At 37.4% G+C, this 23,075-nt stretch overlaps 1 protein-coding gene and 1 long non-coding RNA gene across 5 annotated transcripts; one reads left to right on the forward strand and one right to left on the reverse strand.

Moving 5' to 3' along the window:
• The first annotated feature begins 939 nt into the window (after positions 1–939).
• On the forward strand, positions 940–2,983 carry LOC149251962 (cytochrome P450 750A1-like). Of its 2 annotated transcripts, XM_089459640.1 has the most exons (3): positions 940–1,934; positions 2,030–2,694; positions 2,883–2,983. In XM_089459640.1, exons 1-2 carry the CDS (start codon positions 990–992, stop codon positions 2,660–2,662), a joined length of 1,578 nt encoding a protein of 525 aa, XP_089315766.1. In that variant the 5' UTR covers positions 940–989; the 3' UTR covers positions 2,663–2,694; positions 2,883–2,983. The 2 variants fall into 2 exon arrangements, with proteins under 2 accessions (XP_089315766.1, XP_089315765.1); XM_089459639.1 differs by having other exon boundaries at positions 2,030–2,983.
• Positions 2,984–4,759: 1,776 nt separating this feature from the next.
• Positions 4,760–17,672, reverse strand: LOC149251963 (uncharacterized). Of its 3 annotated transcripts, XR_016266940.1 has the most exons (7): positions 17,039–17,672; positions 16,840–16,913; positions 16,530–16,585; positions 15,668–15,746; positions 10,617–10,673; positions 9,756–9,834; positions 4,760–5,401 (listed from the first exon to the last, which is right to left on the reverse strand). It is a non-coding gene; the product is annotated as an uncharacterized LOC149251963 (long non-coding RNA). The 3 variants fall into 3 exon arrangements; XR_016266939.1 differs by having other exon boundaries at positions 15,668–17,672; XR_016266938.1 differs by lacking the exons at positions 15,668–15,746; positions 16,530–16,585; positions 16,840–16,913; positions 17,039–17,672 and having other exon boundaries at positions 10,617–15,660.
• Positions 17,673–23,075: the final 5,403 nt, after the last annotated feature.

Genomic DNA, 23,075 nt, shown 5'->3' on the forward strand with positions numbered 1-23,075 from the left:
CATGTGCTAGAATTACTTTTAGCAAAAATACAAACATGTTTCCAATGACAATATTGCAAAGAAAAGTAAATGTAGCACATGCTAGATTTATTTCTAGTACAGACACAAGCACATTGCCAATAACAACATTAGAAGAGGAAAAAAATTTAAGCATGCCTAAGTAGAATTAGTCATGGTCAATCATGATCAAACAATGATCAAACATTATTAATCCTAATCTATTTCAGTTAAGTATATTTTGATGTGGACAAAATGGTCTTCCATAGTCAACTATATGTTTTATTATTAATTATAAAAAAAGTAATATATGAGTTAAAACTATTTACATCTAAAAAAACATGTAGCAAGATTCTTAAGCATGGATATGCATCCCATTTTACCATTGGAATTTTTAACTTATGAATACCATGGGCCAAAACTATGGCTTACTAATACCACATGCCCAAAAACCATAGTACATATTCATGACATTTTTTTAATTAGTCAATTTAATTAAAAGAATAAAAAACATAACTATAACCTTTGATATAACATTATTATTAAAAATAATCTTTAAAAATTAATTTTTTACCATCTAATTAAAAATAATAAATAATTAAATTATAAATTATAAAAATAATATTCCAAAATAAATAAACTTATCTACATAATGATTCATAAAGTTGATTTTTAAAACAAAAATCACAGAAATGACTTGCTGTGAAAACAAAACTCAGCAGAGTGATCAAACCAAAAATTGGCCACAAATCGAGGATTATATCAAAGCCTTAGCCTTCCGTGTTATGATTTGATATTTGAAGTGTCATGAATGGAGCGTTCGTTCGATAGTCAAAAGTGCATCTGACTTGGTGTACACGCACTGTTTCGTTTGACAAATTTGTCCACATACGATCAAATTCAATCAAATCAGCAAATATAAAGAACGGTTAACCAGATATGGGTTGCATTTTAACCGTGTTGTGCAAAGATCTAAGAGGGCATGTTCCATTATGAGTTTTGATAAGTTGCTTCAGGCTTTGCCTCTGCCTCTGCCTCTGCCTGCAACTTTCATAGCCACTTTCATATTCTTCTTCTCCTGCTGGATATTGCACCAGAGTCGAAGGAATGGGAAATTGCCTCCTGGACCCTATCCATGGCCAATCATCGGCAATTTCCACCAACTGAGACTTCCTCTTCACCGTACTCTCAAAAATCTTGCTGAGAAATATGGTCCCATTTTGTTTCTGCGCTTTGGCTCTGTACCCACTGTGGTTGTTTCTTCATCTGAGATGGCCAAGCACTTTCTTAAAACTCATGATTTGATATTTGCCAGCCGACCTCTAACATCGGTAGGAAAATATTTCTTCTATAACTTCAAAGATATTGCCTTCAGTCCTTATGGAGATCACTGGAGGAAAATGAGAAAAATATGCGTGTTAGAACTGCTCACTGTCAAAAGAATCGAGTCCTTCAAGCATGTGCGACAGGAGGAACTGTCTGCGATGATCCATTCCATTTGGGAAGAGAGTGAGAGTGGCAGGATTGCCGTGAATGTGAGCAAGGCCATCTCTACTTCTCTAGCCAATATACTTTGGCGAATACTGGCGAGGAAGAAATTTTCTGACAATGACTTGGGGGCCGATGGCAAAGGGTTCGCGGATCTGGTGGTGGAGGTGTCCATTGCGGTCAGAAGTTTAAACATTGGAGACTTCATTCCTTATTTGGATTGCCTTGATTTGCAAGGTATCAAGCGGGCCCTAAAGAAGGCCAGCACAAGATTTGATGCATTCGCTGAGAAAATGATAGATGAACATATTAATGCCTCCACCATCAGAAATGGTGAGGCAGATGCAGAGTGTCATGTTAAAGATATCATCGATGTGCTCCTTGAGATGGCCAAGAACGATAATACGGAGGCAAAAGTTACACGTGAAATAATCAAGGCAATTACATATGTATGTTCATATGCCATCGCCCACTGCTATTCTTTTCAAATTATCAAACATGAATAAATTCTCTAACTTTTATCAATGTATTTGTATTGGTGCAGGAGTTGTTTTCTGCTGGAATGGAGACATCGGCAAACGTGTTAGAATGGGCCATGAGTGAGCTGCTAAGACATCCTCATGCAATGAAGAAATTGCAGCAAGAAATCGAATCCGTCGTTGGCCAACAAGGTATAGTAAAGGAGACGGATCTGGCAAGCATGGTATACCTCCATTGTGTCGTGAAAGAGACCCTACGGCTATACCCATCGTTGCCGCTAGCGCTTCCCCACGAGTCTCTAGAGGCTGTCACAGTCGGGGGGTACTATATACCTAAGAAAACAATGGTAATCATGAACTTGTGGGCTATAGGAAGGGATCCCGGTGTGTGGGGGGCAGATGCTTCCGATTTCAAGCCGGAGAGATTTATGCAGATGGAAGAAAATGGTATGGATTTATCCGGAGGTCAATCAGACTTCAGGATGCTTCCATTTGGGGCGGGTAGAAGAAGATGCCCAGGATCTGCCATGGCTATTCTGACGGTTGAGTTTACATTGGCTCAGTTGTTGCACACGTTCGACTGGAGAGTAGAAGGCGATCCATCAGAGCTGGATATGAAGGAAGCATGTGCAACCAAGATGCCAAGACAAACTCCGCTGCTTGCTTATCCAATGTTGAGGCTGCCTCGTTGTCCTTAGAAATCCGTAAACTATCTATCTGTGTACGCAAGGTAGGGAAAGCTTTTCCACTATGGGGAGTGATGGTAGACTGCTATTTTCTGTTTCACTTGCTAAATTCGTAGTTATGCCTACAAATCTGTAATAGTTAAAAATATTAGATAGATTCCAGTTGTTGGGCTGCTCTTTTCATTATGAGAAGATGTAGAGCACGCTACCTGACATGTAACTGTTCTGGCAGGCTCGCCGGTCAAAGCTTTACATCGGATCATCGCTGGCCAGTCTAAACAGGCACCTAGATTGTAATAGTTTTATTCAGAATTGAATCGTTTTGCTTGTTTATTTTTATTGTTTGAGAGGGAGGGTTTAACAGTTACAATTGATAGGGCAGACAGGCCCTAGTTTTCAATTTTATTACATTTTTCAACTCAGATTTTTTGGACAGCTACATCGTACGAATAAGTTGGTTTATCAGTTTTAAGCGAGTGCGAGAGAACTCATTCCAACCATTGTCAATAGCTATTAATTTAGGTGTTAATGTTGGAGAAAGTAATTCTAACCACTTACTATGTATGATAGTTATTAATCTAAGTGTCATAATAAGTTTCACTTCGCTTTAATTAGTTAAGTCCCAATTGAGTTTTATTCTGGTCATTTATTAGTGATGTATCTCATGTAATCTTATTTAACTATTTGAGAATATTGAAAAGAGTAATTAGTTCCGTATTTTAGTTTTTAACATGGTAGCATAGCCTAACCTGAACAAGGGAGCCACTACCGTGGCGGTAGTCCCTGCCGGGGTCTGCCACAAGAACACAATACAAACGCTTTGTGCAACTTGTCTACACACTCAATATAATTCAGTTTTTAACTTACTAACAGTGAATTGGGCATGAAATTGTCAACCTCTTTTTTACTTGGGCTACCATAATCCTTCAAGTAATATCACTAGCATATCGGTGTAGGATACAATCTCAAAATTGATGGAAGGTGTTGTCCACTTTCCTACAATATACAGCAAATGGATTCCGTCAAGCAGGAGCTGGACTGAATTGTAAAACTTGGAAAAGTTGCTGTTGTTAATCTTCTGCAGAATAGATCAATCATTTCTCATTCAGCATTTGGAGCTTTTGTTTTTTCTGTTGTACAAGCTCAACCATCTATTAAACAGGAGGTACTCTGTTCAGAATATAGATGGCCGTAGAAAGGGCATATTTCAGACATAACTACAGCGTGGTTATTGCTGTAAAGCTGTAAGTACTAAACATTTGTGGAAATTACAGCTAACAACAACTAAAGGTTGACATCCATATGTTGAAGTTCTGCTTTTCTAGACCCTTTGGGGCCAGAGAAAAGAGATATAATACCAGCACTGAAGTGGAGTAATTCAGGAATATCTATCAACAGAACCTCAGCCCTAATAACTTCAATAGATCACTAGAGCGCCTCAGAACCTCAGTTGGTCATGTGCTCTGAGGATTGTATGTGTGTGTGTACATATGTTTTGGATGCTAAAATGACTTATGCTGAGCCAACCTGAGTTTGACCCAGAGCCAACCGATGACGGCAGGGGTAATGATGTTATTTTCAGAGGATTTGGAGGGTCGATATTTGTAAACATTCATTCTGATGTGGTTTGAAAGAGTATATTTGATGATGACACCACCCTAATAACTTTGATGCTGATTGCTAGAGCTGATATTCTACTTTCATTGTTGAAAGGGCAGTGTTTTACTTTGAAACCATGCAATCAATTGGAAGGCATTAAGAACCATATGTTGCATATGTAAAGAAAGGATATCAGTTCTGTCCATCAAATTGATCCAAGGGGCTGCACTTGACGTTCACTTGAATGGAAACCTGAAGGGCCTGTTTGCATTTCTTGTGGGGTTGTTTTGAGAATACACACCCTTGAAAGGGTTGGAAGCCCATCAGTTCCTCCCAAAAAAAGACTAATGAAAACAGAAAATAAGTTTCTTTCAGCGTAAGTTCAGTTTTGTATTATTTCTAAATACAACAACTTAGATGTAGACTTCATGGAGTGACTGGGCAGTACCACTATTCATGCATTATAAACCATTAAACATACTTACAAGTAGTAAAGCTGACAAATTCAATGTGTAATTTGTTACACAAATTCAGATTAGGGCTTGAAAATTAAAAAAAAATTAGGCCAACTCATATTAGGGCTCAAATTTCCTTAGGGAACCATGAATAGGGTGCTTTAGGAAAAGCAAACAGACTCAAATAAATATGCGTCGAAAGTGACCGAAATCAATCCATGAAAATGCTGCATAATATGTATTAGATATGCCTCAGAAAGAACTTAAAAATGAAACTGCCTCATAAATTCTCCCAAATTCTCCCATAGAAATATTAATATTGCGACGAAACTAGAATGCCATAGATACTTGGATTAGGCTCAAAATCACAACAGAGACAAGCCGTAAAATATGTCCAGTTATTAACCTTATTCATCAAAATTAGATTACCAACAATACTTCCTATGTAGAAATTCTAGTAATTCATGCAGCCAACATGATGGCGTTGCAAACCTCCACTGAGGTACCATGCTTTCTCTTTGACAGATGGAGCCTAGCTTTCTGACTGGGCAAGGAGCTCCACTTATATCTTGAATGCATGGAGAACAACTGACCTCTGACGAAGACCCATTCTGTTTCACTGAAGTAAACAGAACAACAAAGCTTCAATCTGCCTTCATCGAACAAACTTGCTACCTTCCCTGAAAGATCTTGCTGCCTGCATGGGGTTGCAAATTCAATGTGTAATTCGTTACAAAAATTCAAATTAGGGCTTGAAAATAAAAAAATTAGGCCAACTCACATTAGGGCTCAAATTTCCTTAGGGAACCATGAATAGGGTGCTTTAGGACAACGAAACAGACTCAAATAAATATGCGTCGAAAGTGATTGAAATCAATCCATGAAAATGTTGTATAATATGTATTAGATATGCCTCAGAAACAACTTAAAAAATGAAACTGCCTCATAAATTATCCCACAGAAATGATAATATTGCCATGAAACTAGAATGCCATAGATACTTGGATTAGGCTCAAAATCAGAACAGAGACAACGCGTAAAATAATGCAAAATAGGCCTGAGATTCAGAGTTTTGACAATCTCTCCTCAAAAATGTGAGTTGTAACTCAAATATACTCCATAATCATTGTGCAAAACCATACCAGAAGAAGGAAAAGAATTGAACCCAAAAGCCACTTATTTCTATTCCCTGGCAAGGATGCTGTAGAGGCAGAAGCAGTAGATGGATAGTCTAATAGCCAAGTACTTGTTGTAGATTCGTATGCTCCTCTGGACAGTCTAATAGCCGAGTACTTGCCGTAGATTCTTATGCTCCTCGTTCGAGATGTTATTGTTAGTAGCTGTTTCTTGGTTTCTTTTTTCTTTGTGCTTCTACTTTTACGATGTCCATAATCAGAAGAGTCATGAGAACAAGTGCTAAGAGAAACAATGCTGCGAGTTGAGTAAGTTGGCTTATGTTAATGGATTCCATGTTATGTGAAGCAAAGAGATGTATGTCAATATGTAGGTGCAGAAGGAAGTTATGTTTTGTAGGCGAGAAATTGGGCATTGCTTTTGCCAATTTATAAAAGAGTTCAGCGTGTTTGCACGTTGGTTTTAAGTGTGAATGGAACTGAGTTTTTGGGAATATTTTACTGCAAGCAAGAGGTAATCATTTGAAAAGATTGAAAGACAGTGGGTAATGGATGTTTGTATAGGCTTGTTCAACCTCGTGGAACGAGTGTTTTTGGAACCTATGTGCTAAAAGAGATGCAACCGAAAAGTCCTGTACAACCAAATAGGGAAACCCGTGCAAGATCGCAACACTTCAATGCGGGATAAATTTCTGACAGGTGCAGAAATAAATACATATACAGACTGATTTGAAATGGAGTTGAAATACTTCAAGATCAGATTGGAGAGGATATAATCCAATATGAAGAGCATTTATTGGAGCAAACCTGTGTTTAATGATCGCCATAAAACAAAAAACTTACCATTTCAATGTTGCAAGATGCAAGGTGCGGAATTTGATATGCAATCGGTGCAGTTAAGTGAGCAATCGGTGCAATTAAGTGATTTATCTGACATCGGAGGCAGATGGCATATGAAATGATGTATGTGACAGCAAAAGTAAATCGGAAATTAAGTGATGTATCTGACATCAGAGGCAAATCTCAAATAAAATCTTGGTGTTAGATTGCAAGTGAGGTTTTGGCAGTTGAGTGCGATAGGCTCGAACTTCTCGTTGCACAGAAGAAAGGATATGACAGTCAGCGATATGACAATCTATAAAGGGAAAGAGTGGAAGTAATGAGGGGAAGATACATACCCATAACTCCACTCTGCATAAGCATAGGGTTCTATAGATGGAAAGCAGAATTTACATAAAATGGCTAAGCTGTGGTTTTATCTGTTACTGTCATTTTGTGAAGAGACATGAAAAAGCAATAGGGGCCACGTTAAATCTTGGCTGACTTTGATGGAAGGGTACTCCATGCTCATGCATTAATGTTAATGCACTATTTCAAAAATATCTCAGAATCTGGTCAGAAAAGAGGTCAACTGAGAGGTGAAACAATTGACCTTTTCACATACTATACAATAAAATCCCGTTCAGATCAGACAAGCATAATATTCCTGTCTGCATGGGAGAAATCTTAAGTGTCCATACCAAGATGGAAATATACTCAAAAGGGTAATAGGATCTATAAACCTAGTTATGCAATTGACAAACCAGGTTAGGTTTGAGATGACAAGGGTGCCAGGTTCTGTTCTTGTTGTTTCTTCAAAGGTTTTTACATTTTCCAAACTTATAAAATTGCTTTTCCTTATTTATTGAAGGAAATATTTATTCCTATAACAGGAGTTAAACTTATAAATTTAATTCTACAGGGTTCCAAGTTCTACTTCATCGTTTCTCAACATTCATATTTTTTCTTTAACTTCAGAAACAGTACAGTTGAGTTGTGTTTTAAACTTCAAAATCTCAACATTTGCAAAGTTGAGACCCCTATATATAGATTACTGTGCATTGGAAGAAAGCTGCAGATGTTTGAACTTTGAACACATATTTGATAGACAGTGAACCTACAAATATTGATAAGCAAGTGCATATCAATATGGTCCATAAGGCAATTAGATTTGAGGCAAAGAATTGCTTCCTGTCTCTAGATATTGCTAGGAGAGCAGAATGCCAAACACCAAACTATATGATCAAACCAATAACTTGTTTCATTGCTGTTTGTAACTGCTTGAATTAACAGCTCATTTTCATCTATATCTTAAAAGGGACAAACAAGGAGCATAAAAGTTATATTTCTCTGTCTCCATGTAATAAAAGCCCTAATATGTGTTAATTATTGGCAGATTTATTTTTGCTTCAATAGTTATGTCACTTATTCTAGTGGATGAGAACCAAAAGATACTTACTTACAGACTGATATGCTGTAGTCAAATCACACAACTCTTTATGCTATAAAGCACAAAAAGGGATGCACCGTAAAAACAAGTGAACAAATCAAAAAGATGAAAATTGAAAGGAAAACGAGCTGAAACATTCAATCAGATTCACGCTCAACTTGGGCAGTAAGCACTGAAAATAATAATTTAATTTTCAGCATGTATTTTTTCCTGGTCAGATTAATTTCCAGTACTGTAAAAGCAGACTGGACCAGGGCAGTCAATTGCTAACTGTCACTTCTAAGAATAAAAAATTATTTCTATGAATGTAAAAGCAGACTGGACCAGGGCAGTCCATTGCTAACTGTCACTTCTAAGAATAAAAAATTATTTCTATGAATCAGAAGTTAGTGGTCTGATTGTGTGTTATCCAAGAAATACAATATGATCAGGGAAACCATTTCCACATACAGATTGAAGTAAATGAACTCAAATAGGATTCCTGTCATTCTAACTGATCATATTCAACAGAGAATATGAGTAATAATTTTATGGAAAACAATTTAATATAACGAGCTGTAACAATCCACAATTCTCAGTAGAGCTAAATATTATTACAAGTTACAACTTAAGAATCACTCAGACAAGAAATGAACATTCTGGAATCCATAGCAAAAGGGTTTGGCAAAGCATTTTGTTCTTTTGGCATTTTTGCCATATCAGCAAAAGCAGGAATCTCCTCCTTCTGAGATGGAGGAAGAAGTGTTTGCGTATCCAAACTAGCTATAGAAGGAAAATAAAACTTGCAGTTCAAACTGAGGTTTTAAATAACAAATCCCACTAAGAATTTGCTGTGATCTATTTTAACAATTCGTAAGTCTTCACTCTTTGGCACATGCATGGATGTTATGCTGGAATGGCCTAAACGTTTAACAAGTCCATGTTGCAAACAAGTGTTAGATCATTCAACCAGAAGCTGTAATGTATAATAAGCAGTTTAGCCCTCTCTATCTACGTATTTTGAGCGTCAAATGTGTGTGTTATCAGAAACTGAATTCACGATCTGGGTCACTGATTGATTTTTATCTACCATCCGTGAGTTCATAGTTTTATACCACTAGAGGGTTTTACCGATAACTATAAGCAAACCTGGTGAAGAAATAGTTAAGAATTGGAAAAGTTTATACAAACAGAAGCCAAGACATGTATGGGCTGCCACTGAAATCTGTTGTAGATCTAAACAAATCAATTATTTCCTTGAGAAACTTCTCAAATTCAACCCAACACCAAATGAGAAGAAAAGGGCTAAAACACTGGGCAAACTGAGAAGTTTTAAAAACAATAATTAGTGACTCTCGTAAATGTTCAAAACTTGAACAACGATTTTGTAAAAAGAATTACATAGCCAGAAAAAAAGATCATTACACTACTGGTGCAATAAATCAAAAAACAATACACATATTCTCAACTCATACAACTAAACCATGTTGAGAAGTTTATAATTAGATAAGCATTTTTGACTTCACTAAAAGACGGAACAAGAATCGATGTCTGAAACACAAAACCGCTATGTTATGCATGCAATAAAGCAATTGTTCATACCCGGTCTCCAGTTACACAACTGAAAGCATAGGAAAAGTGTAAGAATCAAGCAGAAAATATGCACTTACTAGTAATCATGCCAGCCCACCAAAGTGGCTCATATAAGTATGTATAGCCGCGTACTCCCGCAGGACATTGCCATGTGCACTGTCATTTCATTAAAATCAGTACGTTCCAAAAACTATAAACTAGGACAAATAAATATAATGCTGATAAAAGGTTCCAAAGAAGCCGTGTTGACCATTTATGTAGCTGACCAAGGTTTGCATTTGAATTCCTATTATTCAACACTCCAAATGGAGAATTGCAGCCATAATTGAGGTTAGAAACAGAACACTTAAACCACTTCTTTACTATAAGCAGGATCAACCTTGATTACAGATTGACTGTAAATGGCAGCATAATAAGGGAAATGCAAAGTTAAAAATAAAAATAAAAACAAAACAATTCATGGCATTTTAACTAAGCAAATATTGATAAGCAAGTGCATATCAATATGGTCCATAAGGCAATTAGATTTGAGGCAAACTATTGCTTCCTGTCTCTAGATATTGCTAGGAGAGCAGAATGCCAAACACCAAATGGGAGCAAAATGTATAGAGCACGAAGAAAACAGAGATTAGCCATGTAAAAACAAAATTTGGCAGGAAGTATAGTTTGAATTTTGCAAGGAAAGATCATTACACTACTGGTGCAATAAATCAAAAAACAATACACATATTCTCAAATCATATAACTAAACCATGTTGAGAAGTTTATAATTAGATAAGCATTTTTTACTTCACTAAAAGACGGAACAAGAATCGGTGTGTGAAACAAAAAACCGTTATGTTATGTATGCAATAAAGCAATTGTTCATACTCGGTCTCCAGTTACACAACTGAAAGCATAGGAAAAGTGTAAGAATCAAGCAGAAAATATGCACTTACTAGTAATCATGCCATCCCACCAAAGTGGCTCATATAAGTATGTATAGCCGCCTACTCCTGCAGGACATTTCCATGTGCACTGTCATTTCATTAAAATTTCCTCCCACAAAAAGACTAATGAAAACAGAAAATAAGTTTCTTTCAGCGTAAGTTCAGTTTTGTATTATTTCTAAATACAACAACTTAGATGTAGACTTCATGGAGTGACTTGGAACCTTCGACATTGTTCAAGCATTTTCTTTATACGTGAATATTGTGAAAGAATAACGCATACCAGAATATTGTGAAAGAATAACGCATACCAGAATACTGCGGTTTGCAACAGATCGCCAATTGAAGTGCAAAGGCTGTCAAATTGAACTGGACCTCAAACGCTATAGCAATTCACTGGTCTGAAACCGTAATGTATAAAAGCAAAGACAAACTCTATCGTAACAAGGTAAAGACAGAGCTTTTAAACAAGTTAAAGACAAAGCTTTTAAATAGACACTTGTCACACATGCAAAAAGAAATGTATAATACAAAAACATATTTCAAACACGTAAAATACCGTGGGGCCCACAACTTTACCTCTGTCTCGTTTGAATGTCCAACGTGTCTACCTCCTAGCTAACCAACGCGAAAGCAGAAGTTCCGGGTTCACCACTGGATACTACAAGGCTTAACCCTGAACCCGGGAATGCATCAGATGACCGGGAAATCGCATTTACGGGGCGGTTGGGGGAGGGCTGACCTAACTTGAGGTCTAGGGACGGGAACACACTAGAGTCGAACCAGTCATTGCGTAACCATGACGGCATTCCGTTTTCGCAATATATATTCCCGTAGGGGCGTGTCTTTCTACTAGCAGCTGCAAACAAGCCCCACTACCCGGTAATAAGCTAACAAGCCAGTCTCGAATGGCTTTTTTTCTTCTTTGATCCCTAGACCATTGGGCGATTCCTCCTATTTCCCCCATCTCTTAACAACAGCCTAAAGCGAGCCCTTAGAGCGGATTTGAAAAGATCAAGAAATTAGCAGATTTGGCAACTGCCTGGCTTCCAATTTGGCATGAGGTTCGATTTCTAAACTACCTCATAAATTATCCCACATAAATGATAATATTTCCATGAAACTAGAATGCCATAGATACTTGGATTAGGCTCAAAATCAGAACAGAGACAACGCGTAAAATAATGCAAAAATAGGCCTGAGATTCAGAATTTTGACAATCTCTCCTAAAAAATGTGAGCTGTAACTCAAATATACTCCATAATCATTGTGCAAAACCATACCCAGAAGAAGGAAAAGAATTGAACCCAAAAGCCACTTATTTCTATTCCCTGGCAAGGATGCTGTAGAGGCAGAAGCAGTAGATGGATAGTCTAATAGCCAAGTACTTGTTGTAGATTCGTATGCTCCTCTGGATAGTCTAATAGCCGAGTACTTGCCGTAGATTCCTATGCTCCTCGTTCGAGATGTTATTGTTAGTGGCTGTTTCTTGGTTTCTTTTTTCTTTGTGCTTCTACTTTTACGATGTCCATAATCAGAAGAGTCATGAGAACAAGTGCTAAGAGAAACAATGCTGCCAGTTGAGTAAGTTGGCTTATGCTAATGGATTCCATGTTATGTGAAGCAGAGAGATGTATGTCAATATGTAGGTGCAGAAGGAAGTTATGTTTTGTAGGCGAGAAATTAGGCATTGCTTTTGCCAATTTATAAAAGAGTTCAACGTGTTTGCAAGCTGGTTTTAAGTGTGAATGGAACTGAGTTTTTGGGAATATTTTACTGCAAGCAAGAGGTAATCATTTGAAAAGATTGAAAGACAGTGGGTAATGGATGTTTGTATAGGCTTGTTCAACCTCGTGGAACGAGCGTTTTTGGAACCTATGTGCTAAAAGAGATGCAACCGAAAAGTCCTGTACAACCAAATAGGGAAACCCGTGCAAGATCGCAACACTTCAATGCGGGATAAATTTCTGACAGGTGCAGAAATAAATACATATACGGATTGATTTGAAATGGAGTTGAAATACTTCAAGATCAGATTGGAGAGGATATAATCCAATATGAAGAGCATTTATTGGAGCAAACCTGTGTTTAATGATCGCCATAAAACAAAAAACTTACCATTTCAATGTTGCAAGATGCAAGGTGCGGAATTTGATATGCAATCGGTGCAGTTAAGTGAGCAATCGGTGCAATTAAGTGATTTATCTGACATCGGAGGCAGATGGCATATGAAATGATGTATGTGACAGCAAAAGTAAATCGGAAATTAAGTGATGTATCTAACATCAGAGGCAAATCTCAAATAAAATCTTGGTGTTAGATTGCAAGTGAGGTTTTGGCAGTTGAGTGCGACAGGCTCGAACTTCTCGTTGCACAGAAGAAAGGATATGACAGTCAGCGATATGATAATCATTTTGTGAAGAGACATGAAAAAGCAATAGGGGCCACGTTAAATCCTGGCTGACTTTGATGGAAGGGTACTCCATGCTCATGCATTAATGTTAATGCACTATTTCAAAAATATCTCAGAATCTGGTCAGAAAAGAGGTCAACTGAGAGGTGAAACAATTGACCTTTTCACATACTATACAATAAAATCCCGTTCAGATTGGACAAGCATAATATTCCTGTCTGCATGGGAGAAATCTTAAGTGTCCATACCAAGATGGAAATATACTCAAAAGGGTAACAGGATCTAAAAACCTAGTTATGCAATTGACAAACTAGGTTAGGTTTGAGATGTCAAGGGTGCCAGGTTCTGTTCTTGTTGTTTCTTCAAAGGTTTTTACATTTTTCAAACTTATAAAATTGCTTTTCCTTATTTATTGAAGGAAATCTTTATTCCTATAACAGAAGTTAAACTTATAAATTTAATTCTACAGGGTTCCAAGTTCTACTTCATCGTTTCTCAACATTCATATTTTTTCTTTAACTTCAGAAACAGTACAGTTGAGTTGTGTTTTAAACTTCAAAATCTCAACATTTACAAAGTTGAGACCCCTATATTTAGATTACTGTGCATTGGAAGAAAGCTGCAGTTGTTTGAACTTTGAACACATATTTGATAGACAGTGAACCTACAAATATTGATAAGCAAGTGCATATCAATATGGTCCATAAGGCAATTAGATTTGAGGCAAAGAATTGCTTCCTGTCTCTAGATATTGCTAGGAGAGCAGAATGCCAAACACCAAACTATATGATCAAACCAATAACTTGTTTCATTGCTGTTTGTAACTGCTTGAATTAACAGCTCATTTTCATCTATATCTTAAAAGGGACAAACAAGGAGCATAAAAGTTATATTTCTCTGTCTCCATGTAATAAAAGCCCTAATATGTGTTAATTTTTGGCAGATTTATTTTTGCTTCAATAGTTATGTCACTTATTCTAGTGGATGAGAACCAAAAGATACCTACTTACAGACTGATATGCTGTAGTCAAATCACACAACTCTTTATGCTATAAAGCACGAAAAGGGATGCACCGTAAAAACAAGTAAACAAATCAAAAAGATGAAAATTGAAAGGAAAACGAGCTGAAACATTCAATCAGATTCACGCTCAACTTGGGCAGTAAGCACTGAAAATAATAATTTAATTTTCAGCATGTATTTTTTCCTGGTCAGATTAATTTCCAGTACTGTAAAAGCAGACTGGACCAGGGCAGTCAATTGCTAACTGTCACTTCTAAGAATAAAAAATTATTTCTATGAATGTAAAAGCAGACTGGACCAGGGCAGTCCATTGCTAACTGTCACTTCTAAGAATAAAAAATTATTTCTATGAATCAGAAGTTAGTGGTCTGATTGTGTGTTATCCAAGAAATACAGTATGATCAGGGAAACCATTTCCACATACAGATTGAAGTAAATGAACTCAAATAGGATTCCTGTCATTCTAACTGATCATATTCAACAGAGAATATGAGTAATAATTTTATGGAAAACAATTTAATATAACGAGCTGTAATAATCCACAATTCTAAGTAGAGCTAAATATTATTACAAGTTACAACTTAAGAATCACTCAGACAAGAAATGAACATTCTGGAATCCATAGCAAAAGGGTTTGGCAAAGCGTTTTGTTCTTTTGGCATTTTTGCCATATCAGCAAAAGCAGGAATCTCCTCCTTCTGAGATGGAGGAAGAAGTGTTTGCGTATCCAAACTAGCTATAGAAGGAAAATAAAACTTGCAGTTCAAACTGAGGCTTTAAATAACAGATCCCACTTAGAATTTGCTGTGATCTATTTTAACAATTCGTAAGTCTTCACTCTTTGGCACATGCATGGATGTTATGCGAATGGCCTAAACCTTTAACAAGTCCATGTTGCAAACAAGTGTTAGTACATTCAACCGGAAGCTGTAATGTATAATAAGTAGTTTAGTCCTCTCTATCTACGTATTTTGAGCGTCAAATGTGTGTGTTATCAGAAACTGAATTCACGATCTGGGTCACTGATTGATTTTTATCTACCATTCGTGAGTTCGTAGTTTTATACCACTAGAGGGTTTTACCGATAACTATAAGCAAACCTGGTGAAGAAATAGTTCAGAATTGGAAAAGTTTATACAAACAGAAGCCAAGACATGTATGGGCTGCCACTGAAATCTGTTGTAGATCTAAACAAATCAATTATTTGCTTGAGAAACTTCTCAAATTCAACCCAACACCAAATGAGAAGAAAAGGGCTAAAACACTGGGCAAACTGAGAAGTTTTAAAAACAATAATTAGTGACTCTCGCAAATGTTCAAAACTTGAACAACGATTTTGTAAAAAGAATTACATAGCCGGAAAAAAAGATCATTACACTACTGGTGCAATAAATCAAAAAACAATACACATATTCTCAACTCATACAACTAAACCATGTTGAGAAGTTTATAATTAGATAAGCATTTTTGACTTCACTAAAAGACGGAACAAGAATCGATGTCTGAAACACAAAACCGCTATGTTATGCATGCAATAAAGCAATTGTTCATACCCGGTCTCCAGTTACACAACTGAAAGCATAGGGAAAAGTGTGTAAGAATCAAGCAGAAAATATGCACTTACTAGTAATCATGCCAGCCCACCAAAGTGGCTCATATAAGTATATATAGCCGCGTACTCCCGCAGGACATTGCTATGTGCACTGTCATTTCATTAGAATCAGTACGTTCCAAAAACTATAAACTAGGACAAATAAATATAATGCTGATAAAAGGTTCCAAAGAAGCCGTGTTGACCATTTATGTAGCTGACCAAGGTTTGCATTTGAATTCCTATTATTCAACACTCCAAATGGAGAATTGGAACCATAATTGAGGTTAGAAACAGAACACTTAAACCACTTCTTTACTATAAGCAGGATCAACCTTGATTACATATGGACTGTAAATGGCAACATAATAAGGGAAATGCAAAGTTAAAAATAAAAACAAAACAATTCATGGCATTTTAACTAAGCAAATATTGATAAGCAAGTGCATATCAATATGGTCCATAAGGCAATTAGATTTGAGGCAAACTATTGCTTCCTGTCTCTAGATATTGCTAGGAGAGCAGAATGCCAAACACCAAAGGGGAGCAAAATGTATAGAGCACGAAGAAAACAGAGATTAGCCATGTAAAAACAAAATTTGGCAGGAAGTATAGTTTGAATTTTGCAAGGAAAGATCATTACACTACTGGTGCAATAAATCAAAAAACAATACACATATTCTCAAATCATATAACTAAACCATGTTGAGAAGTTTATAATTAGATAAGCATTTTTTACTTCACTAAAAGACGGAACAAGAATCGGTGTCTGAAACACAAAACACAAAACCGTTATGTTATGTATGCTATAAAGCAATTGTTCATACTCGGTCTCCAGTTACACAACTGAAAGCATAGGAAAAGTGTAAGAATCAAGCAGAAAATATGCACTTACTAGTAATCATGCCATCCCACCAAAGTGGCTCATATAAGTATGTATAGCCACCTACTCTGTAGGACATTTCCATGTGCACTGTCATTTCATTAAAATTTCCTCCCAAAAAAAGACTAATGAAAACAGAAAATAAGTTTCTTTCAGCGTAAGTTCAGTTTTCTATTATTTCTAAATACAACAACTTAGATGTAGTCGATGTAGACTTCATGGAGTGACTTGGAACCTTCGACACTGTTCAAGCATTTCCTTTATACGTGAATATTGTGAAAGAATAACGCATACCAGAATATTGTGAAAGAATAACGCATACCAGAATACTGCGGTTTGCAACAGATCGCCAATATTGAAGTGCAAAGGCTATCAAATTGAACTGGACCTCAAACGCTGTAGCAATTCACTAGTCTGAAACCGTAATGTATAAAAGCAAAGACAAATTCTATCGTAACAAGGTAAAGCGGTTTGCAACAGATCACCAATTGAAGTGCAAAGGCTGTCAAATTGAACTAGACCTCAAACGCTGTAGCAATTCACTAGTATGAAACCGCAATTGAAGTGCAAAGGCTGTCAAATTGAACTGGACCTCAAACGCTGTAGCAATTCACTAGTATGAAACCGCAATTCACTAGTCTGAAACCGTAATGTATAAAAGCAAAGACAAATTCTATCGTAACAAGGTAAAGACAGAGCTTTTAAACAAGTTAAGGACAAACCGCAATTCACTAGTCTGAAACCGTAATGTATAAAAGCAAAGACAAATCCTATCGTAACAAGGTAAAGACAGAGCTTTTAAACAAGTTAACGACAAACCGCAATTCACTAGTCTGAAACCGTAATGTATAAAAGCAAAGACAAATTCTATCGTAACAAGGTAAAGACAGAGCTTTTAAACAAGTTAAGGACAAAGCTTGACAAAGCTTTTAAATAGACACTTGTCACACATGCAAAAAGAAATGTATAATACAAAAACATATTTCAAACACTTAAAATACCATGGGGCCCACAACTTTACCTCTGTCTCGTTTGAATGTCCAACAGGTCTACCTCCTAGCTAACCAACGCGGAAGCAGAAGTTCCGGGTTCACCACTGGATACGGCAGCGCCTAACCAGCCATATATCGCGTATTCAATGCACCCGGAGATGCACGAGAGATAATCCGTTAACACACGAATTTGAAAACTCGTCACTAAATAAAAAAAGGCAATTTGCGTGTTAGCGGGCTATGTCTCGTGCATCTCCGGGTGCATTGAATACGCGATATATGGCTGGTTAGGCGCTGCCCACTGGATACTACAAGGCTTAACCCTGAACCCGGGAATGCACCAGATGACCGGGAAATCGGATTTACGGGGCGGTTGGGGGAGGGCTGACCTAACTTGAGGTCTAGGGACGGGAACACACTGGAGTCGAACCAGTCATTGCGTAACCATCACGGCATTCCATTTTCGCAATATATATTCCCACAAGGGCGTGTCTTTCTACTAGCGGCTGCAAACAAGCCCCACTACTCGGTAATAAGCTAACAAGCCAGTTTCGAATGGCTGTTTTTCTTCTTTGATCCCTGGACCATTGGGCGATTCCTCCTATTTCCCCCATCTCTTAACAACAGCCTAAAGCGAGCCCTTAGAGCGGATTTGAAAAGATCAAGAAATTAGCAGATTTCGCAACTGCCTGGCTTCCAATTTGGCATGAGGTTCGCTGTAGAAATCGAAGGTCGGGGTAACAGCAATTGATGAACTCAGGAAGCAGGCAGCTGGTACTGAAGGTGTCTGTGGAGCAGTTTGGGGTAACAGCAATGACATCGCATATAGGTGCCCGACACGGGACTGCTCGGTTTGGCAACAGGGGGCTCAGGAACTAGTATAAGGTATGCTTCGGCCTCCCGATCCGAGAGCGACGCGACGCGAGATGATGATGGGTCAACCGCGACTGGCACTGCTACTAACATAGACTTCACTGTACCCAATCAGTGGCCTGCACACTGAAGAAATCTTATCAACAACTTCATGTCAATTTTCGATGTTACTAAACATTTAGGTAACAACACTTTGGTTCAGGGCTTCTTCCTTGAAACCCTTTGAACCTTTTGCCCATTTTGTTCTTCTGGACTTCCTAGTGCTTGATTGTAACTCTTTAAAGCGTTCTTCTCTGGTCTCGCTGTCTCCCTGCGTTTTCCTAGAGTTGTTTTTTGGCACTCTCAATGTACTCATCTATTTTTTATCTATGGCATTCTCTTGCAGACGCTTTATAACATAAAACTCATCATTATACAGCAAGTCCATGACATGATAAGCAATACCCAAGAGAAAAAAAGCTAAAAACCATCATCACAGGAGAAAGCTTATGGTCCCAATATATATTTCTGTTGGGAAGAATAATGAGATGAATATAACAAAAGCTTACCTGAGTCGGGATTGAGGAGATTATAATGGGTACTGAAGGAGATATTGGCGAGTCTGAGATATATGTAGGCAGGCAGGCAAACTGGGCATGCGGTGGGGAGTCCGTAAGCTGATTTTCTTACGACCAGGTGCAAACCCATCTCCGCCTTCTCCTTCCTGTTGCTCCATATTTTTATCTCTGCAAGCAATTTTTTTTGTCAACGCTACGCCAACAGACTCTGATGTTCACAAATTTTGCGTTTTAAGAGCAAATATGGACTACCATCTGCTTTTTGGATTCACATGGAGTACCCATACCAATTCTAAAGTCTGGAGAATCAGCAGCTCTGAGTATATCGGCAAAGAACAGCGTTATGTAAACAGACAGACAGGTTTAGTGATCTCACAAAGCATAAACATAAGGAAAGATTAAAGATCCCGCGTGCCTTAATGTACGGTTATCCTACGTTAGGGCATTATAACAACTGGCACTTTCAGCATGCAGGACACTGCACGACACGGAGAGCAGGTACCAAAAACAACTTAGGATAAATGAAGTTGTGTGCACATCGGGCTAAGTGAGGCGGAATGAAGTTGTGTGCACATCGGGCCAAGTGAGGCGGGCAATAAGAGGGTAAACTGAAAACTTTGGTTAAAGTTTTCTGGCGAACAAAGTGTCCAGCATAAAGTTTGGTTAAAGTTTGGTTAACCAGTGAATAAAAAATACGGTTAACCAATGAATAACTTGCCCAGCATAAAGTTTGGTTAACCAGTGTCAGGGTTGGAATTTGGATTTCTCTTTACCCGTCATACAATTTTTTTTTGACGTTTTGGGTCCTTATGCTTCCCGTCAAGAAACGTTATATTAAAAAATTTTCCCTTCAAAAGTGATGTTCTCGTAATAAATTAACCCTTCACTAATAAAGTTTTGATTAAAAAATTACCATTCAATAAATAATTATGTTGAAAGTTTTCATATCCAAAATTTGAAAAAACTCAATAGGGAGGTTTCAATAAAAAGTGTTGAACATTTGAAATTTGCTCATTTAAAGTAAAGACAAGGGTAATCAAATTAAGGAAGTTGCTATATATTGAAATCCTCATATCTATATTAATATTTATTTGAAGAAGAAGTAAAAACAAAGGCATATCAAATTAAGGAAGTTGTTATATGTTGAAATCCTCATATCTCATCTCTTTCCTCATATCAAATTAAGGAAGTTGTTATATGTTGAATCTCATATCAAATTAAGGAAGTTGTTATATGTTGAATATGATATGAGGATTTCAACATATATCTCATCGTTTGCTGAGTGCGCACTGAACGATGACAGGATTGGAATTTGAACGCTGATCCGAGTTTTTCCGACTACTGAAATCATTCACTTAAATCTCAAGTTATTGCAATGTATTATGCCATAACTCCGAGTTCGGTGAGCCGCTATGAAAGTCGAGATACATAGACTAGTTGAGACGTGCAAAATTTATGCTCGTCAACCTGTGGAGCATACTCGGCGCATCGAATATATTTTTTTTGCAGAAACTTTAGATTTCAAGTGATTCGATTTGTCCATTCCGTTTGGCCGATTTGTTCTTATTAACTGTATAAATTACCTTCTTCCGTCGGTCTAGACTCCATTCCCTTATCCAGTAATTACGCTAATTGTGAAGAAATTTGTGTAGCGTCTTGCATGTAGAAGCAGAGTGTGTTACTCAGCCAAGAATGACTTGCCCGCATACTGTTGTGGATACCCATTACAGTCTTGTGGGCAAGTTGTTCTTGGCAAAGCATCCCTCGCTTCTTTTCACGCCAGACTCCGCACGAGCCCTGCGTCGCATCAACGGGTCAGATCTTGATCACGGTGTTCATCATGGTTGTGGAAACGAATTTTTTTCTGAACAAGCTCTCTATATTTCCCATTGTGTTCGCTCTGGGAATTACTCCACTCTCTTGTTCAGGAAATCCAATGTTTGCGTCTATTTACTAATCGAAAAAGTAGTTTTTGTTGCTGTTCAAAAGTTATGTTTTCCTCCCAATAGGTCTTTGAATCTAGGCTCTAGGCCAACATCAATTACAATGTTAGATTAAAAAACAAATATTAATAGGTGGAATGGTATCAGGTTTGGATATAGTTTGGTTTATATGTACTTGAAAGCTCATCTAACATTTTCCATCACAGTATATGGATGTACAGGGCTACATTACATATTCCATTAGTAAGCCTGTATCGTGCGATGTTGCATATTCCATCTAATTGAATAGGTATTTTTCAAACTATCCATATCAACACTCATTTTTTCTAATAAATTTTCTGATGCCTTTCCATATTTACATACCTATCTTACTGATAAGAGTGTTGTTAAGATTTGTGAGCAGTTACACATACAAATCTCTTGTGAAATAAAAAACTAAATTACTTATTAAATCAAAAATTAAAACGTAGCAGCAATCAGACCTACAGTGTTTGAAGAATAAAAAATCAATCACTAACCTGAAGCACCAATTTGTAATTTCCTCCCAGTTTCCTTGGAGCCAATCTTGAGCTGGGCGACGGGCGTAAGTTTGAATGGGCCTTGGAGCCAATCTTGAGCTGGAGCCTGTGGGACAGGCGTAAGTTTGAATGGACAATGCCTTGAGAGAGTGTGTGAATCATGAACTCGATTGTACAAAGAAAACAAGAATGGGCAATGCGCAATGCGTTGGGTTTGCTACGGTTGGAACTTGGAAATTGCATGCAAGATCCCCGAAATCGTCCAGGGAAAGATTCCAACATTTGGACAAGATTCACAATTCAATGAGCTACTTGCCTCATGCAGCAATCATTATAAACGTTATTTTATTTTATTTTTAAAAGTTTCTGACGCTCTGCATGTGCAATTACCCGCCGACATCATTCGAATAGCCAATAATAGCGAAAAATTCTAACCTTGGGCCGGGCGTAAGAACGTTTTGGGAAAATTTCCAAACGTCAAAAATACGTTTTTAATTCTTCAGGGCACTTCACTCAAAACGGGCATGGACAAATTCCAGCCGTCAAATACGTTCAAAAAGCCTTATGACGGGCAAAATGCCCGTCAAATTCCATCCCTGACCAGTGTAACCAGTGAATAACTTGCAGAAATTGATGATTGCAGAAATTGATGATCAACGCGCAATTTAATAGCCAGTCAACCGCCTATGAAACGCTATAGTCCCAGCTATGCCGGAGGCAGGGACTCATAAGACTCCTAAAGAGACCAACAAAAAGCCTAAAATGTTTGAAGGCCAAGAAACAGTTTGTTGCCTTCCGCTGAAAGAAAAGGCTGGAAATTTAAAAATCTCTTGAAGTGGCAACTCACGCAAATAAAAGCTACGCCGCAAGAAACTTTTTCCTTCTTTTTTTAAATTCAGATGATATCATAACAACTGAAAATGCAGAGGGATAACGTGCGATGAAAATGAAAAAGCTACGAAACTAGCCAGATCCACGACTAATTGCACCCTACTTTGTCGAAAAGTGTGATGAGAAAAGATGAATCGTACTGCTATTTGCAGAAAAGTGCGATGAGAAATCAAAATTGGAGCACGACACTCATAACGCTTCCAATTCATAGAGAGAAGTCAAAATTGGAGCACAACACTCATAACGCTTCCAATTCATTGATTCAAAGGTCAGCCATACTGAAGGAGCTCGTCTGGGTGAAAGACTTGAGCGGCAGGAGGTGCCAAAAGTGAAGGCCCGAAATGCCAAGCAAAGTCCAGGAATAAAATGCCAAGGCTTTTTCGTGACTCGGCAAAAGACAAATGATGGCTACAAATGTCGCTCTTTCTTCCTTTCAAAGTTTCATTTAAAAAAAAGGGGCCTTCCTCTAATTATGAAAATATCATTCCTTTCTCTTAAAAAATAGGGCATCGTATTTATTACAAAAGGTCATAAGGTTAGGTGAATTCGTTTCAAAAGAGCTTATTCCGTTTTAAAAGTCATGTAACTTTTGAAAAGGCTTTGTTTTTCATTTATAAAAAAAAAAACATTTGTCTTATTAAAGTGTAGTTTTCCACTTAAAAGCCTTCTTTGATAGAGTTTTAAGAAAGTTAAAGGATATTTATGTAAATGGTAATTTTTAAAAGAAATCGTTTGTGAAAGTTCTGTGAAATTGTTGTTTTTTTTAGAGAATTTGTACATTTGT

Source organism: Pinus tabuliformis, chromosome 7 (assembly GCF_031772625.1).
Source record: "Pinus tabuliformis cultivar Carrire ecotype Pingquan chromosome 7, CPIR1, whole genome shotgun sequence".
In the NCBI taxonomy this organism is placed as follows: domain Eukaryota; kingdom Viridiplantae; phylum Streptophyta; class Pinopsida; order Pinales; family Pinaceae; genus Pinus; species Pinus tabuliformis.

Excerpts from the sequence above, each read along its gene's own strand:
- LOC149251962 (XM_089459639.1), top strand. The coding sequence starts at position 990 with ATGAGTTTTGATAAGTTGCTTCAGGCTTTGCCTCTGCCTCTGCCTCTG. Across the intron at positions 1,935-2,029 it reads TAATCAAGGCAATTACATAT|GAGTTGTTTTCTGCTGGAAT; the intron begins GTATGTTCATAT and ends GTATTGGTGCAG.